Source organism: Schistocerca nitens, chromosome 10, assembly GCF_023898315.1.
Source record: "Schistocerca nitens isolate TAMUIC-IGC-003100 chromosome 10, iqSchNite1.1, whole genome shotgun sequence".
Taxonomy (NCBI): domain Eukaryota; kingdom Metazoa; phylum Arthropoda; class Insecta; order Orthoptera; family Acrididae; genus Schistocerca; species Schistocerca nitens.
This window is the reverse complement of record NC_064623.1, coordinates 34,618,222-34,636,879: the sequence shown is the minus strand read 5'-3', so window position 1 is coordinate 34,636,879 and position 18,658 is coordinate 34,618,222. Positions and strand designations below refer to the sequence as shown.

Genomic DNA, 18,658 nt, shown 5'->3' with positions numbered 1-18,658 from the left:
AACAACAGCTGACGGCGGAATACGTTGTTTGTTTCAGTAGGTTCGAGGTCATTGGGAAGCTAGAGATGACAAACGCATGTATACATTTGGTAGCCGAATGTGTTGAGTCAGATAGAGCAGAGATCCATTAGCACTATCAGCTGCACCTTCCTAAATAAGTCGTGGACGCCCGTTATGCGATACAAGACCTCAGAACACAAGCTCTAGATTGTACCTGTGATCTGAAAGGACGAGAATAGCTTTCCCGGTAAGTTATGTAAATGGGGAACGTACATGTACACTCTACCAGTCAAAAAGCGGAAAACAATATTGAGCTGGTGCGCCGCAGGCGCCAGACCCCCATCGACTCTCACCGCGATCGTCTGAGTCGATTTTCGATGCGTGCTGGGCTTCGTATCTTCGGCGGATCGCTGTTTAACGGGGGTAGGACGTCAAACGGGACGACGTGGAGTAGGAGAGACACCACAGGAATTTTTAATTTCCACTGCCTATACTTTTTCAAATAAATTCATAAAACTTTGTCAGAATGACCAGAAAGGATACAGGATTTACACTTATAGTGGTGGAAGTTCAAAAATATAAGAAAATAATTTATTTTTTTACATTTGTATTTCACCTTTTTTTCACTTACCATTGGCTTCGTTTGTTGCTATATGTACACTTTTCTTCACAAGTAAGGGAGATTATTCGATGAATTTTGCACAGCATACAAACCATACTTACAGGTGTATGAAACTCTAGAATTTTCCAAATCTATTAAAAACTGTGGTAAAAATTGAGATAATTAACTATAAAATTTGAGTTTTTTCTAAATATGAGGTTTAAAATGCAACAGCACATTCATTTTTTCACAAATTAAATAATTTCTAGAGTTTCATACACCTGGAAGTATGGTTTGTATGCTGTGCAAAATTCATCGAAGAATCTCTCTTACTTAGGAAGAAACGTGTACCTATAGCAACAAATATAGCCAATAGAAGTGAAAAAATGATGAACTCTCACATGTAAAAAAAAAATTATTTTGTTATTTTCTTGAACTTCCACTGCTATGATTGTGAGTCCTTAATCCTTCCTGGTCATGGTGACAAAGTTTTATGAATTTATTCGTAAAAGTATAGACAGTGGAAATTAAAATGTGCTGTGGTGTCTCTCCTGCTCCAAGACGGCCCGTTTATCGTCCTACCCCCCCTTAACCGCGGAGCGCGTGCTATCTGGGTCTTGAGTTCGGGTATCAGCTGGTCGGCGACAGCCACGTCTGGCGTTGTGCCTGTAGGGAGCGTGGCGAGTGGCTGAGTCGGTTCCACGAAGGAGCGTGTTTGTAATGCAGATCCGCTGCCGACGGTGATTGGGGTTTCTTGGATATGTGATGGACAGATTTCCTCCGTGTCTCGTGCATGTGATTCAAAGTCAACCGGAGTCGTCGAAGTGTTCATCGGTGGGTTCTGTTCATGATAGCCGGCCGGAGTGTCCGTGCGGTTCTAGGCGCTACAGTCTGGAGCCGAGCGACCGCTACGGTCGCAGGTTCGAATCCTGCCTCGGGCATGGATGTGTGTGATGTCCTTAGGTTAGTTAGGTTTAATTAGTTCTAAGTTCTAGGCGACTGATGACCTCAGAAGTTGAGTCGCATAGAGCTCAGAGCCACTTGAACCATTTTTTTTTTTTTTTGTTCATGATAATTAATACCACAGTGCACTGAAAACTTGGCTGTTTCGGTGACCTTTGATCTTGCTGCCTGATATGTTGACGGCATTTAACGGAGTGCTAGTGACCCACAACCAATAGACATGAAGCCGTGTGAAATGGCTCTGTGAAGTCGTTCATAAGACGCTTGTCGAATTCGGTACAATTTATTCACTTTATTACCTGATTTTAGCTCAATTCATGAACTTTTCCAGAAAGACTGAGCACTCAGAGAAGGCCTATTGAATATTATATGTGTGTATTAATGTGGGGTTTCGGCTTTGTTTTGTGGGAAACGCTGAGTTGGTGATCGTCTGCTGGGAGCAGACGATGTTGCTTCTCGTTCGAAGGAGAGCACAGGATGACCAACTTAGGATTCCAGTACCTGAACAGAGAGGTTTACCCATCTTAGTCGAAGGCTGTGTCGAAGGCTGTTTCTGTGTGTGAGGTTGGTGACGGAGGGCTACCCCTCTGGTAGCTTCCGCTGCACGAGGAGCTGGGTAATCTGGAAAGAGAAAGGGGCACTCTACGGTGAACGCTTGGTGAGTACGGATCGTAGCTCTTAAGGGGGGTTTCTGGTGATAGGAATCAGGTTGAGTTAGGACTTCGTTACGTTTAACTGGTGAAATACTTAAGAACTTTAGCTAAACTGAAGCGTGCGAAGCGAGTTATTTTTTTTTAATTATTCTTAATCTTATATTTTGTGGAAGTTGCTTTTGTCTTTGTGTGTCGATTTTTGTGCCACGTGTTTGGTAATCAATGACCCTTCGGGTCCACCACGGCACCGCAGTAGGCTTTATTTTAACAGTTTGCTTGTTTAATGAGCTACAATTTCTGCATGAATATCTGTTCTTTCGTGCGCCTTCTACAAAGCAGCACAACAGTTTGAGTCAGAATGCACCACGTGCCCTAGTTCGGCCGTTTGCAAGCAGCAGACGCAGTTAGAATGTTAAATAATTATCGCACAGCCTTGTGCATTGCTTAAACCTCTGTCCAGAATAGTGCATGGGTAGAATCGTAATGCAAATGCCACTGAGATATTTTTATGGTATTAATGCAAAGGAGATGATAGTATAATGTTCTCCCACACCCATCTTGTGTGTTTCTTCATGCTGTAGTTAAATTGTGCTCTGTTACATTCCCACGTAATTCTTGCTTAAATATTTCTAGTCAGGATGTGCAACTAAATAATTAGATACAATAAATAATCTACGTTAAAGATAAATTCTGTGGTGTTGATCTTACCCACTTAATCCGATTTCCAATCCTGAATTAATCAAGCTACTTCATGCACGACATGGAGTGCTATTTATCTGGTTACTTAAAGATATTTGCTTACTTCAAATGGTTCAAATGGCTCTGAGCACTATGGGACTTAACAGCTGTGGTCATCAGTCCCCTAGAACTTAGAACTACTTAAACCTAACTAACCTAAGGACATCACACACATCCATGCCCGAGGCAGGATTCGAACCTGCGACCGTAACAGTCGCGCAGTTCCGGACTGCGCGCCTAGAACCGCGAGACCACCGCGGCCGGCATTTGCGTACTTGTAATTAAATTATTAAAGTAATTAAACTAATAATTTTTCAGCTCCTTTTTTTCTAGATGGTTAGGAAGGGCTTGGGCTGGTTGCGACCATGAATCTCTGAATTTTTGTGAGAGAAGCAGCTAGAAATGCGAGATAACGTATATGGCTCGATGAGAAACGTCGTAAAGATAGCAATACATAACACGTGTTTAATGCATACCAAGTAGTGCGTAAGTTGTTCAGAAGCGGGCCGATATATTTTCCCTAATCCCTTTTCTATTTTATTATTTTATTTGTTGCTTAATGAGGCTGTCTAATCAAATCTCCACTGTCACGTATGTTAAGTCTGCTTAAGGTTCATTTGTGCCGCATAGAAGTAAAGGTTTATTGATAACTGGCTGGGTTAATATCCCTGTGTATCTGTTGCGTCAGAATGTTGTCTGCCGCTGATGCGTTTATGTTTCGGATAATTGGCGGTGGTCGACGCAAGCAAGCTCCGATCGTGGTATCACGATGGAAGAGTGAAAATTGAGAACCTGGATCGGTGTCTATGTTTACGTTGTTAACGTGCGGTAATTCCATGTTGCCGGTGGAGCGTTGTGGTATTCCGCAAGCTTACTTGTAGATCAAAGTTCAGTATATTTTTAATTCACATTCTGGTCCGTGCATATCCTGTATCTGTTAGAACCTTTCGGTTTGTTGGCGCCCACCACCAATTTATCGTAAAGTTGAGGCGGTCCCATGTTAAGACGATTTCATATGTTATTATTATTAAATTGAATGTATTACAATACTAGCCCGCATCTCGTGGTCGTGCGGTAGCGTTCTCGCTTCCCACGCCCGGGTTCCCGGGTTCGATTCCCGGCGGGGTCAGGGATTTTCTCTGCCTCGTGATGGCTGGGTGTTGTGTGCTGTCCTTAGGTTAGTTAGGTTTAAGTAGTTCTAAGTTCTAGGGGACTTATGACCACCGCAGTTGAGTCCCATAGTGCTCAGAGCCATTTTTGAACAATACTGTTAATTTGTCAGAAATCTTCAGACCAATTGCGGAAAGATCTGAACTTATTGGACTTAACTGGGTTAATGTTCTTAACAGGGTCCTAAGTTAGATGAAAACCAGTTTCTATGTTAGTTGAAGCATGTTTGAGATTTGATTAATTGTGGTTTTATGAATACTGTTTTAATTAATGAAAGTTGGCTAAGAAAATTTTGAAAGATTTGTATTTCGTGGACTTAATGCACCCCCTTAGTTCTGGAAATAGTTTTAGAGTTTTGATATGAATTATATGAAAAACAGTTACAATGTAAGTTATGAAGCTTGTGAGTTTTAGTTATTGCAGTTATATTTTATTAATAATGGTTTTATGAATATTGTTTTATTTAATGAAACTTGGTTAAGCAAATTATGAAATATCTGAGTTTGTTGGACTTAATGCATTCTTTAGCTGTTGGAAGTAGTCAGAGTTTTGATGTAAGCCATGTGAATTAAATCGGGTGATGCTGAGGGGATTAGATTAGTAAAGTAGTAAAGGAGTTTTGCTAGTTGGGGAGCAAAATAACTTTACGTGCCACTGTCATTACCTCCCTTTCCTGTTCCAGTCACGTATGGTTCACGGGAAGAACGACTGTCTGAAAGCCTCCGTGCGTCGTGATCTCCTCGGGAGGTATAAGTAGGGGGAAGCAATATATTCGATACCTCATCCAGAAACGCACCCCTCGAAACCTGGCGAGCAAGCTACACCGCGATGCAGAGCGCCTCTCTTGCAGAGTCTGCCACTTGAGTTTGTTAAACATCTCCGTAACGCTATCACGCTTACCAAATAACCCTGTGACGAAACGCGCCGCTCTTCTTTGGATCTTCTCTATCTCCTCCGTCAACCCGATCTGCTACGGATCCCACACTGATGAGCAATACTCAAGTATCGGTCGAACGAGTGTTTTTTAAGCCACCTCCTTTGTTGATGGACTACATTTTCTAAGGACTTTCCCAATGAATCTCAACCTGGTACCCGCCTTACCAACAATTAATTTTATATGATCATTCCACTTCAAATCATTCCGCACGCATACTCCCACATATTTAACAGAAGTAACTGCTACCATTGTTTGTTCCGCTATCATATAATCATACAATAAAGAATCCTTCTTTCTATATATTCGCAATACATTACATTTGTCTATGTTAAGGGTCAATTGCCACTCCCTGCACCATGTGCCTATCCGCTGCAGATCTTCCTGCATTTCGCTACAATTTTCTAATTCTGCAACTTCTCTGTATACTACAGCATCATCCACGAAAAGCCGCATGGAACTTCCGACACTATCTACTAGGTCATTTATATATATTGTGAAAAGCAATGGTCCCATAACACTCCCCTGTGGCACGCCAGAGGTTACTTTAACGTCTGTAGACGTCTCTCCATTGATAACAACATGCTGCGTTCTGTTTGCTAAAAACTCTTCAATTTAGCCACACAGCTGGTCTGATATTCCGTAGGCTCTTACTTTGTTTATCAGGCGACAGTGCGGAACTGTATCGAACGCCTTCCGGAAGTCAAGAAAAATAGCATCTACATGGGAGCCTGTATCTAATATTTTGTGGGTCTCATGAACAAATAAAGCGAGTTGGGTCTCACACGATCGCTGTTTCCGGAATCCATGTTGATTCCTACATAGTAGATTCTGGGTTTCCAAAAACGACATGATACTCGAGCAAAAAACATGTTCTAAAATTCTACAACAGATCGACGTCAGAGATATAGGTCTATAGTTTTGCACATCTGCTCGACGACCCTTCTTGAAGGCTGGGACTACCTGTGCTCTTTTCCAATCATGAGGAACCTTCCGTTCCTCTAGAGACTTGCGGTACACGGCTGTTAGAAGGGGGGCAAGTTCTTTCGCGTACTCTGTGTAGATACGAAATGGTATCCCGTCAGGTCCAGTGGACTTTCCTCTGTTGAGTGATTCCAGTTGCTTTTCTATTCCTTGGACACTTATTTCGATGTCAGCCATTTTTTCGTTTGTGCGAGGATTTAGAGAATGAACTGCAGTGCGGTCTTTCTCTGTGAAACAGCTTTGGAAAAAGGTGTTTAGTATTTCAGCTTCACACGTGTCATCCTCTGTTTCAATGCCATCATCATCCCGGAGTGTCTGGATATACTGTTTCGAGCCACTTACTGATTTAACGTAAGACCAGAACTTCCTAGGATTTTCTGTCAAGTCGGGACATAGAATTTTACTTTCGAATTCACTGAACGCTTCACGCATAGCCCTCCTTACGCTAACTTTGACATCGTTTAGCTTCTGTTTGAGAGGTTTTGGCTGCGTTTAAACTTGGAGTGAAGCTCTCTTTGCTTTCGCAGTAGTTTCCTAGCTTTGTTGTTGTACCACGGTGGGTTTTTACCGTCCCTCACAGTTTTACTCGGCACGTACCTGTCTAAAACGTATTTTACGATTGCCTTGAACTTTTTCCATAAACACTCAACATTGTCAGTGTCGGAACAGAAATTTTTGTTTTGATCTGTTAGGTAGTCTGAAATCTGCCTTCTATTACTCTTGCTAAACAGATAAATCTTCCTCCCTTTTTTTTATATTCCTATTAACTTCCATATTCAGGGATGCTGCAACGGCCTTATGATCACTGATTCCCTGTTCTGCACATACAGAGTCGAAAAGTTCGGGTGTGTTTGTTATCAGTAGGTCCAAGATGTTATCTCCACGAGTCGGTTCTCTGTTTAATTGCTCGAGGTAATTTTCGGATAGTGCACTCAGTATAATGTCACTCGATGCTCTGTCCCTACCACCCGTCCTAAACATCTGAGTGTCCCAGTCTATATCTGGTAAATCGAAATCTCCACCTAAGACTATAACATGCTAAGAAAATTTATGTGAAATGTATTCCAAATTTTCTCTCAGTTGTTCTGCCACTAATGCTGCTGAGTCGGGAGGTCGGTAAAAGGAGCCAATTATTAACCCAGCTCGGTTGTTGAGTGTAACCTCCACCCATAATAATTCACAGGAACTATCCACTTCTACTTCACTACAGGATAAACTACTACTAACAGCGACGACGCGCCACCACCGGTTGCATGCAACCTATCCTTTCTAAACACCGTCTGTACCTTTGTAAAAATTTCGGCTGGAATTATCTCTGGCTTCAGCCAGCTTTCTGTACCTATAACGATTTCAGCTTCGGTGCTTTCTATCAGCGCTTGAAGTTCCGGTACTTTACCAACGCAGCTTCGACAGTTTACAATTACAATACCGATTGCTGCTTGGTCCCCGCATGTCCTGACTTTGCCCCGCACCCGTTGAGGCTGTTGCCCTTTCTGTACTTGCCCGAGGCCATGTAACCTAAAAAACCGCCCAGCCCACGCCACACAAGCCCCGCTACCCGTGTAGCCGCTTGTTGAGTGTAGTGGACTCCTGACCTATCCAGCGGAACCCGAAACCCCACCACCCTATGGCGCAATTCGAGGAATCTGCAGCCCACACGGTCGCAGAACCGTCTCAGCCTCTGATTCAGACCCTCCACTCGGCTCTGTACCAAAGGTCCGCAGTCAGTCCTGTCGACGATGCTGCAGATGGTGAGCTCTGCTTTCATCCCGCTAGCGAGACTGGCAGTCTTCACCAAATCAGATAGCCGCCGGAAGCCAGAGAGGATTTCCTCCGATCCATAGCGACACACATCATTGGTGCCGACATGAGCGACCACCTGCAGATGGGTGCACCCTGTATCCTTCATGGCATCCGGAAGGACCCTTTCCACCTCTGGAATGACTCCCCCCGGTATGCACACGGAGTGCACATTGGTTTTCTTCCCCTCTCTTGCTGCCATATCCCTAAGGGGCCCCATAAACCACCTGACGTTGGAGCTCCCAACTACCAGTAAGCCCACCCTCTGCGACCGCCCGGATCTTGCAGACTGAGGGGCAACTTCTGGAACAGGACAAGCAGCCATGTCAGGCCGAAGATCAGTATCAGCCTGAGACAGAGCCTGAAACCGGTTCGTCAGACAAACTGGAGAGGCCTTCCGTTCAGCCCTCCGGAATGTCTTTCGCCGCCTGCCACACCTTGAGACGACCTCCCACTCTACCACAGGTGAGGGATCAGCCTCAATGCGGGCAGTATCCCGGGCTGCCACAGTCGTAGTCCGATCGGGGGATGCGTGGGACGAGCTGGCCGTCCCCGACAAACCCCCATCCGGACCCCCACAGTGATGCCCATTGGCAACAGCCTCAAGCTGTGTGACCGAAGCCAACACTGCCTGAAGCTGGGAGCGAAGGGATGCCAACTCAGCCTGCATCCGAACACAGCAGTTGCAGTCCCTATCCATGCTAAAAACTGTTGTGCAAAGAACGTCTGAACTAATCTACAGAGAGCGCAAACAAATCGACACAAAATTTAAACGGTTATTAAAATACAAGACTGCCTAGTAAATGCAGTAATGCTGCTACTTGCGCACTGCTGACACACTGCTCGGCGGCGGAAGGAGACTACGCGATTTTACACTATTCAGGTACTAAAACGCGATGTTACAACTCTCAAATACTATAATACCCCCGAAATTTATGAATTAAACAATGCAAGTACCAATGCAATGGGAAGGAAAGCGTTTCTGAAGAAGAGAAATTTGTTAACATCGAGTATTGATTTAAGTGTCAGGAAGTCGTTTCTGAAAGTATTTGTATGGAGTGTAGCCATGTACGGAAGTGAAACATGGACGATAAATAGTTTAGACAAGAAGAGAATAGAAGCTTTCGAAATGTGTGTGCTACAGAAGAATGCTGAAGATTAGATGGGTAGATCACATAACTAATGAGGAGGTATTGAATAGAATTGGGGAGAAGAGGAGTTTGTGGCACAACTTGACTAGAAGAAGGGATCGGTTGGTAAGACATGTTCCGAGGCATAAAGGGATCACCAATTTAGTACTGGAGGGCAGCGTGGAGGGTAAAAATCGTAGAGGGAGACCATGAGATGAATACAGTAAGCAGATTCAGAAGGATGTAGGCTGCAGTAGGTACTGGGAGATGAAGAAGTTTGCACAGGATAGAGTAGCATGGAGAGCTGCATCAAACCAGTCACAGGACTGAAGACCACAATAACACCAATGTGAAAAACTGTTCCATCTAAGTCATGAAGTTTGTGAGATTTAGTTCACTCAGTCATACTTGATTAATGATGCTTTTATGAATATTGCTTTAATTAATGAAATTTGGTTGAAACAATTTTGAAAAATATGTGGTTATATAGGGCAAGCAATTTTCTATAATCGTTGCTACTGTTAATTTGATAAGAGCAATGATAAGAGCAAGTGTGTGGCAACTACAAACTGGTTATGTGTTTAATTTCGATGTGTCGAGAGAGTTTCACACATCAAATATTTATTGCTACAATGAGATTTATGAAAATTTCAGACTTTATTTCAAAATCATTTTATTTCAAGGTGACATTGTTTACATCGTTTTTGTAAGTCAGTAAAATTTCTGGTGGCTGTATGTTCCTTTCCGAGGCTCGTCTCCACGTTGGTGAGTACCACCCACGGTGGTCCATGGACGCGCCACATTCCCCGAAATACGTGTGTGAAGAGAAATCACGACACTTGAGCAACAGAACAGCTCTGGAAACAGAGCATATTGCATCTGTAGTGTTCGATTTCGGACAAGATTGGTCGTCAGGACTATCGAAAACGCAGCGAGCGTCATCCACGGACTGAATCATACTAAATGGGACGTGCTGACAAATTCCGGACGAGTTGGCTGTCATCCAGGCCAAGAGGCAGAGGCTGACGTTCGCCCTGCGGTGGCTGGTCTCGGGTACGTGGGTCGACCCCTGAACCAGGTCGTTCCACAGCTGCACGCGGCACTGCTCGCGTTGCTCAATGGTTTCCGGTGGCAGGTCTTCCAGTGGACACGTGGGGTGGTCCAGGGCGCTCACCAACAGCTCCAGGCAGCCAGCGTCCACAGAGATGGTAGCGTTGCTTTTGTCTTCCAGCTGCCACTCTTCACCTGCAAAACAATCATAGCAAGTAGCTGGTGGTGGCGCTCATACACTAAAAGTAGCTGAAGTCACAAACACCTCTGGCCTATAAGACAAGGTGTGGTTTAAGTAAGTCATCCACCATCAGTGGTTAAAATAGTGCACAATAAAGATATACCCAGTGGTAATGGCCCAGAATTATGTATCAGTGTTCTGTTTATGGTTGTAAGCAGTGAGTTATTAGCAGCAACTGTTCCGCAGGTTCCCCTAGGTAGTGTTACAGGTCCGTCGCTGTTCATAAACGATTTGGGAGACAATCTGAGCAACCGTCTTCGGTTTTTTGCAGATGACGCTGTCGTTTATCGACTAATAAAGCCACTAGAAGATCAAAACAAGCTACAAAACGATTTAGAAAAGATATCTCAATGGTGCGATAATAGGCAGTTGACCCTAAATAACGAAAAGTGTGAGATCATCAACATGAGTGCTAAAAGGAACTCGTTAAACTTCGGTTACACGATAAATCAGTGTAATCTAAAAGCCGTAAATTCAACTAAATACTTAGGTATTACAATTACGAACAACTTAAATTGGAAGGACCATATAGAAAAAGTTGTGGGGAAGGCTAACGAAAGACTGCGTTTTATTGGCAGGAGAAAATGTAACAGATCTACTAAGGAGACTGGCTACACTACACTTGTTCTTCTTTTTTTTTTTTTTTTTTTTTTTTTTTAATACTGCTGCGCGGTGAGGGATAATTACCAGATAGGATTGACGGAGTTCAAAGAAGGGCAGCACGTTTTGCATTATCTCCAAATATTGGAGAGAGTGTTAATGAAATGGTACAGGATTTGGGCTGGAAATCATTAAAACAGAGGCTTTTTTCGTTCCGACGGAATCTTCTCACGAAATTCCAATTACCAACTTTCTCCTCCGGATGAGAAAATATTTTGTTGACACCGCCCTACAAAGGGATGAACGATCACCACGATAAAATGAGGGAAATGAGAGCTCGTACGGAAATATATAAGTGTTCATTCTTTCCGCCTGCTATAAGAGATTGGAATAATAGAGAATTATGCAGGTGGTACGATGAACCCTCTGCCAGGCACTTACGTGTGATCTGCAGAGTATCCGTGTAGACGTTTTGACGTTTTGAAAAGGTCCTTGTTCTATTACACGACTACTTTGATGTTAACTTTGTTCTAAGTGTATGTTAACAACCGTTCACCTCCTCAGTTTATCAATTAATCAGTTTACAGCCGCCTCTAACTAGGGACGAACTTGACTGAATCAAGTGGTCAAAGCTGAGACCAGAGGCAGCAATTAATTTTCCCACGTACTGGGCACAAGCTGAAGCCACTCGCCTGCCTTCATTTAAATGGACTGACACACTACCAACCGAGAAGTTATGAAACAGTTACGAAGCTCAATCCATGTCTGGTATACTGTAGGGAGATGGAATGATCAAGTAAGGGATGAAGGAGTCTTGTAATCAGAAAATAAGCAGAAAATAATAAAAAATGCAAAGAAATGAAGAAATATAATTGTTCAGCACAGACACTATGTGATCAAAAGTAACCAGACACCCCCAGAAACATACGTTTTTCATATTAGGTGCATTTTGCTGCCACCTACTGCCATGCACTCCACATCAGCGTGTTCGGTAGTCATTAGATATTCTGAGAAAGCAGAATGGGGCGCTCCACGGAACTCATGGACTTCGAACGTGGTCAGGTGATTTGGTGTCACTTGTGTCATAAGTCCGTACACGAGATTTCCACACTCCTAAACATCCCTAGGTCCAATATTTCCGACGTGATAGAGAAGTGGAAACATGAAGGGACAGGTACAGCACAAAATCGTACAGGCCGACCTCGTCTGTTGACTGACATAGACCGCCGACAGTTGAAGAGGGTCGTAGTGTGTAATAGGCAGATATCTATCCAGACCATCACACAGGAATTCCAAACTACATCAAGATCCACTGCAAGTACTATGACAGGCGGGAAGTGAGAAAACTTGGATTTAATAGTCAAGTGGCTGCTCATAGCCGCGCGGGATTAGCCGAGCGGTCTTAGGCGCTGCAGTCATGGACTGTGCGGCTGGTCCCGGCGGAGGTTCGAGTCCTCCCTCGGGCATGGGTGTGTGTGTTTATCCTAAGGATAATGTAGGTTAAGTACTGTGTAAACTTAGGGACTGATGACCTTAGCAGTTAAGTCTCATAATATTTCACACACATTTAACCTTTTTTTTTTTTTTTTGGCTGCTTATTAGCCACACATCACGCCGGTAAATGCCGAACGACGCATCGCTTGGTGTAAGGAGCGTAAACATTGGACGACTGAACAGTGGAAAAACTTTGTGTGGAGTGACGAAACACGGTACACAATGTCGCGATCCGATGGCAGGGTGTGGGTATCGCGAATGCCCGGTGAACGTCATCTGCCAGCTTGTATAGTGACAGCAGTAAAATCCGGAGGTGGTGGTGTTATGGTGTGGTCAGGTTTTTTCATGGAGGGGGCTTGCACCCCTTGTTTTTTTTTGTTTTTTTTTTCGTGGTACTATCACAGCACAGACCGACATTGATGTTTTAAGCACTTTCTCGCTTCCCACAGTTGAAGAGAAATTCGAGGATGGTGATTGCATCTTTTAACACGATCGAGCACCTATTCGTAACGCACGGCCTGTCGCGGAGTGATTACACGACAATGACATCCCTGTAGCGGACTGGCCTGCACGGAGTCCTGACGTGAATACTATAGAACAGCTTTGGGATGTTCTGGAACGCCGACTTAGTGCCAGGCCTCACCGACCGACATCGATACCGCTCCCCAGTGTAGCATTCTGTGAAGAATGGGCTGCCATTCCCCAAGAAACCTTCCAGCACTTGATTGAACGTATGCCTGCGAAATGGAAGCCGTCATCAAGGCAAAGGTTGGGCCAACACCATATTGAAATCCAGGAACTCGTAAGTCATTTAAGGCCAGATATCCGGATACTTTTGATCACATAGTGTATTTTGATAGGAGTCTTTGCTGAAAATAGTAGCTGAGCTACTGATGGAAGATGGCTACTAACAGCGACCGTGACGGCGTCACTTGTTTTCACCACGACCGTATCATACCTTGCAGTTTGGGGTCTCGCGCTCGCCCGTCTCACTTAAACGACGACTTTCTAAAAGCGGTTCTTCACCACTGCTACTACTTTTTGTTCATCTATTCACAATGTCGCAATTTGTAGTTCATCTGCAGCTGGTTGAAGTTGGTCCACTTCGGGCCGGGACTATTTTGCGTCCAATCGCTGTCGGTACTGGCGATCTAACAACACAGTATGTGTGTATGTACCGCAAACGTTACGAAGTGATTGGAGTGCCGTGCCAATTCAAACCAGGAAGCACGCGTGTAGCGACATCACTGCAAATTATGAAACTGTGTCTTCTACCCCGCTGTACAACCTCCTGCCCCTTGCTGGCCATATGCTGGGGGTCGGTGGGTGGAACTTCAACAAACTGTACTGGTAATACCTAATCATACAGAGTCTATCAGGCTTATTACAGTTCAGAGTATCAACATTTCTAAGATCAATAAAGGCAGTTTTTCTTGTGTAATTAACTGTTTAATTACAGTTGAAATATTATTCACTAAAGAAAAATAGGAGACAAAAGATGCTGCATCCTGGAAGTAGAAGTAGAAAAAAACTTTAAAAGAGTTGAAGAATGATAAGCACGTACAATTGATGGATTATCACCAGAGATGGTTAAGAGTCTGGGGAGCAGTTGTGTGAAAGAGATGACTCATCTACGCAGATAAATATGAATGGCCAGATATCTTTCTCGCAGCAGTAATAATAGTGACTGAGAAGGAAAGCAATGCCAAGAAATAAGAGAATTTTCACTCACAAATCTCATTTCTCGTGTAGTAAAAGTTATAGTAAGAGTGGTAAACAGAGCTGTTCTCGGAAGACTGGGAAAGTATTGCAGAGGCACAATATTGATTTAGAAGAGGGAGGTTGGGTTGCTTGGGGGAAGAGTCCAAACAGCGAGGTCATCGTTCTCATCGGATTAGGGAAGGATGGGGAAGGAAGTCGGCCGTCGTCTCTCAGAGGAACCATCCCGGCATTGGCCTGGAGCGATTTAGGAAAATCTCGGAAAATCCAAATCAGGATGGCCGGAAGCGGGATTGAACCGTCATCCCCCTAATTTGAGTCCAGTGTGCTAACCACTACGCCACCTTGTAAGTAGGCTGTTTCTGTTTTCTTATTGGCAACGTTACGTAGCGCTCTGTACGAAAATCACTGGCTGTGCTGTGTGCAGTCTGTGGCTAGTTTGCATTGTTGTCTGCCATTGTAGTGTTGGTCAGCGGCAGCTGGATGTGAACAGCGCGTAGCGTTGCGCAGTTGGAGGTGAGCCACCAGCAGTGGTGGATGTGGGGAGAGAGATGGCGGAGTTTGGAAATTTATAGGATATACAATGATCTGTTATGTATATTATGAGTTTTCAACATTATTAAGGTAAATACATTGTTTGTTCTCTATCAAAATCTTTCATTTGCTAACTATGCCTATCAGTAGTTAGTGCCTTCAGTAGTTTGAATCTTTTATTTAGCTGCCAGTAGTGGCGCTCGCTGTATTGCAGTAGTTCGAGTAACCAAGATTTTTGTGAGGTAAGTGATTTGTGAAAGGTATAGTTTAATGTTAGTCAGGGCCATTCTTTTGTAGGGAATTTTGAAAATCAGATTGCGTTGCGCTAAAAATATTGTGGGTCAGTTTAAACACAGTCGTGTATAATTGTTCAAAGGGGACGTTTCAACCTCACTCGGTGTAGTTAGAAGAGGAAAAGATACAAGAGATGCAATCCGACTTTAGAGAGTTACGTGTGACAGATATACTGGACAAGAAGTTCATACTGTTTTCATTGACTTGGAGAAAGCTTTTGATAGAGTACAGTGGAATAAGTTAATGGATATTCAAAGGAAGAATGGGGTTGATTGAAGGGAATGTTGATTGAAGGGATACAAGGTTGATTACGAATTAGATGAGGAATGCACTATTGGGTGGAGAGTGATTCAAGGGAGTCGTCTCTTCCAAACACGCTTTGACGTACATTTGGTGCATATTATTCAGAAATGCTTGAAAGGAAAAATATGAGTGCGAGTTGGAGGTATGAGGATAGAACGTATTCGATTTGCGAATAGTATGGTGTCATTGGCAGACAGCGAAAGAACTGCAATTGGGATGTTAGAAAAGTTAAATACGACATGTGAAGCATTCTGAATGAAAATTAATAAGAAAGAGACCAAATTTACGGTGGTAAGTGCAAGAACAGTAAGAACATGGTCAATGATAAAATCCGCTGCAGTTGTAAAAATTATTTATTTCTAATAAGGGAAGCACTACCCGGTTTCAGGACGTATGTCCCGTCTTCAAGTGCACCCGCAAGATTTTTAAAAGAAAAATACTTTTTTTTTTTTTGGGGGGGGGGGGGGAGTGCGTGGGGTCATCAGTCTCCTGACCAGTGTGATGCGGCCCGCCACGAATTCCTCTCCTCTGGTAACCTCTTAATCTCAGAGTAGCACTTGCAACCTACGTCCACAGTTACACTCCTGGAAATGGAAAAAAGAACACATTGACACCGGTGTGTCAGACCCACCATACTTGCTCCGGACACTGCGAGAGGGCTGCACAAGCAATGATCACACGCACGGCACAGCGGACACACCAGGAACCGCGGTGTTGGCCGTCGAATGGCGCTAGCTGCGCAGCATTTGTGCACCGCCGCCGTCAGTGTCAGCCAGTTTGCCGTGGCATACGGAGCTCCATCGCAGTCTTTAACACTGGTAGCATGCCGCGACAGCGTGGACGTGAACCGTATGTGCAGTTGACGGACTTTGAGCGAGGGCGTATAGTGGGCATGCGGGAGGCCGGGTGGACGTACCGCCGAATTGCTCAACACGTGGGGCGTGAGGTCTCCACAGTACATCGATGTTGTCGCCAGTGGTCGGCGGAAGGTGCACGTGCCCGTCGACCTGGGACCGGACCGCAGCGACGCACGGATGCACGCCAAGACCGTAGGATCCTACGCAGTGCCGTAGGGGACCGCACCGCCACTTCCCAGCAAATTAGGGACACTGTTGCTCCTGGGGTATCGGCGAGGACCATTCGCAACCGTCTCCATGAAGCTGGGCTACGGTCCCGCACACCGTTAGGCCGTCTTCCGCTCACGCCCCAACACCGTGCAGCCCGCCTCCAGTGGTGTCGCGACAGGCGTGAATGGAGGGACGAATGGAGACGTGTCGTCTTCAGCGATGAGAGTCGCTTCTGCCTTGGTGCCAATGATGGTCGTATGCGTGTTTGGCGCCGTGCAGGTGAGCGCCACAATCAGGACTGCATACGACCGAGGCACACAGGGCCAACACCCGGCATCATGGTGTGGGGAGCGATCTCCTACACTGGCCGTACACCACTGGTGATCGTCGAGGGGACACTGAATAGTGCACGGTACATCCAAACCGTCATCGAACCCATCGTTCTACCATTCCTAGACCGGCAAGGGAACTTGCTGTTCCAACAGGACAATGCACGTCCGCATGTATCCCGTGCCACCCAACGTGCTCTAGAAGGTGTAAGTCAACTACCCTGGCCAGCAAGATCTCCGGATCTGTCCCCCATTGAGCATGTTTGGGACTGGATGAAGCGTCGTCTCACGCGGTCTGCACGTCCAGCACGAACGCTGGTCCAACTGAGGCGCCAGGTGGAAATGGCATGGCAAGCCGTTCCACAGGACTACATCCAGCATCTCTACGATCGTCTCCATGGGAGAATAGCAGCCTGCATTGCTGCGAAAGGTGGATATACACTGTACTAGTGCCGACATTGTGCATGCTCTGTTGCCTGTGTCTATGTGCCTGTGGTTCTGTCAGTGTGATCATGTGATGTATCTGACCCCAGGAATGTGTCAATAAAGTTTCCCCTTCCTGGGACAATGAATTCACGGTGTTCTTATTTCAATTTCCAGGAGTGTATTTGCTGGACGTATTCCAATCTCTGTCTTCCTCTACAGCTTTGCTCTCTACAGCTACCTCTAGTACTATGGAAGTCACTCCCTCGTCTCTTAACAGATGTGCTATCATCCTGTCCCTTCTCCTTATCAGTGTTTTCCACATATTCCTTTCCTCTCCGATTCTGCACAGAAACATCTCATTCCTTAACGTATCAGTCCACCTAATTTTCATCATTCGTCTGTAGCATGTAACGGAACCTATTAAAGGCTTTACTTTACCGAAGTATGCGATACCCTCCAAATTCAACCATTTTAACGAGTATTTATGATTATAAAAAAGTTATTGTGTATGTTAATAATGATTGCATAACATGTCTCCATAAACAGTCAACCCACTAAATTATACTGAATAACTGACCCACACGTAAGTTAATATCACTTGATCACTGATACAGCAAATGTCATCATCTAAAAACACTAATTTCATCTTAAATAATTTATATGAAGTACGAAAAATAGTGGCCAACTTACGTGTTTTGGATCTCCTTAAATAAAAATCACCCAGTGAAACCTATCTGTTCACTAGGACCGTTTTCACTCAGTATTCACGTAAACACTCCTATTTTAGACGAAAACCAATGTAATTCTTAATAATTCATGTTATTTACTTATTTATGCAAATTAGAGAAGTCAATTGACAAACTTCTAAAAAACGACCTTTTTGTAACAAAGAATTTTTCTTTCAAGTAAACAAATCTGTCTGTCATTTTAATAACCTGTTAAATTATGTCACTCGATATAAATTAATAACTTTTCTGCACAAATTACGGTAACAGATGTACATGTGACTTATAAACTATATCTCTTTTTAGTAGTTCTTTGACAAGGTTATAAATACAAGCAAAATGGCTCTGAGCACTATGGGACTTAACTGCTGTGGTTATCAGTCCCCTAGAACTTAGAACTACTTAAACCTAACTAACCTAAGGACATCACACACATCCATGCCCGAGGCAGGATTCGAACCTGCGACCGCAGCGGTCGCGCGGTTCCAGACTGTAGCGCCTAGAACCGCTAGACCACTCCGGCCGGCATAAATACAAGCAGCAGGAAGGATCGGAAGCGGAGTCTGAATGTCACTTTGGTAAAGTGTATGTGTGTTATTGTTCGAGGTGGATAAACATTGCAAAGAACATGTAAAAGAAGTGCTACTTTGTGTTTGTCAATGTCTTTGGTGGACAGTGGAATTAAGATGGCCACCAGAGTAAGAAATATTTGAAGTTTAAATATTTGTTGGTTTCGCTCATTATTTATCATCAAAAGCACATCAAAAACGCGGGACCTCATCTTTTTACCCCTAGACAACCAGATATAGAGCCAGCATTAGCATCGAGACACAGCAGCGATCCAGCAAGCAGCAGCGATTACCACAATGCCTTTTAATTGTGCCAACCTAACATCAAGTGCTA

General features: G+C 44.3%; 1 protein-coding gene across 1 annotated transcript in view; it reads right to left on the bottom strand.

Moving 5' to 3' along the window:
* Window positions 1-9,611: 9,611 nt before the first annotated feature.
* Window positions 9,612-18,658, bottom strand: part of LOC126210185 (uncharacterized) — an 87,267-nt gene continuing 78,220 nt past the window's right edge. The window contains exon 7 of the mRNA XM_049939349.1: window positions 9,612-10,218. Within this exon, the coding sequence (XP_049795306.1) occupies window positions 9,647-10,218 (572 nt within the window). The 3' untranslated portion in view covers window positions 9,612-9,646. The remainder of the gene's footprint in view (window positions 10,219-18,658) is intronic.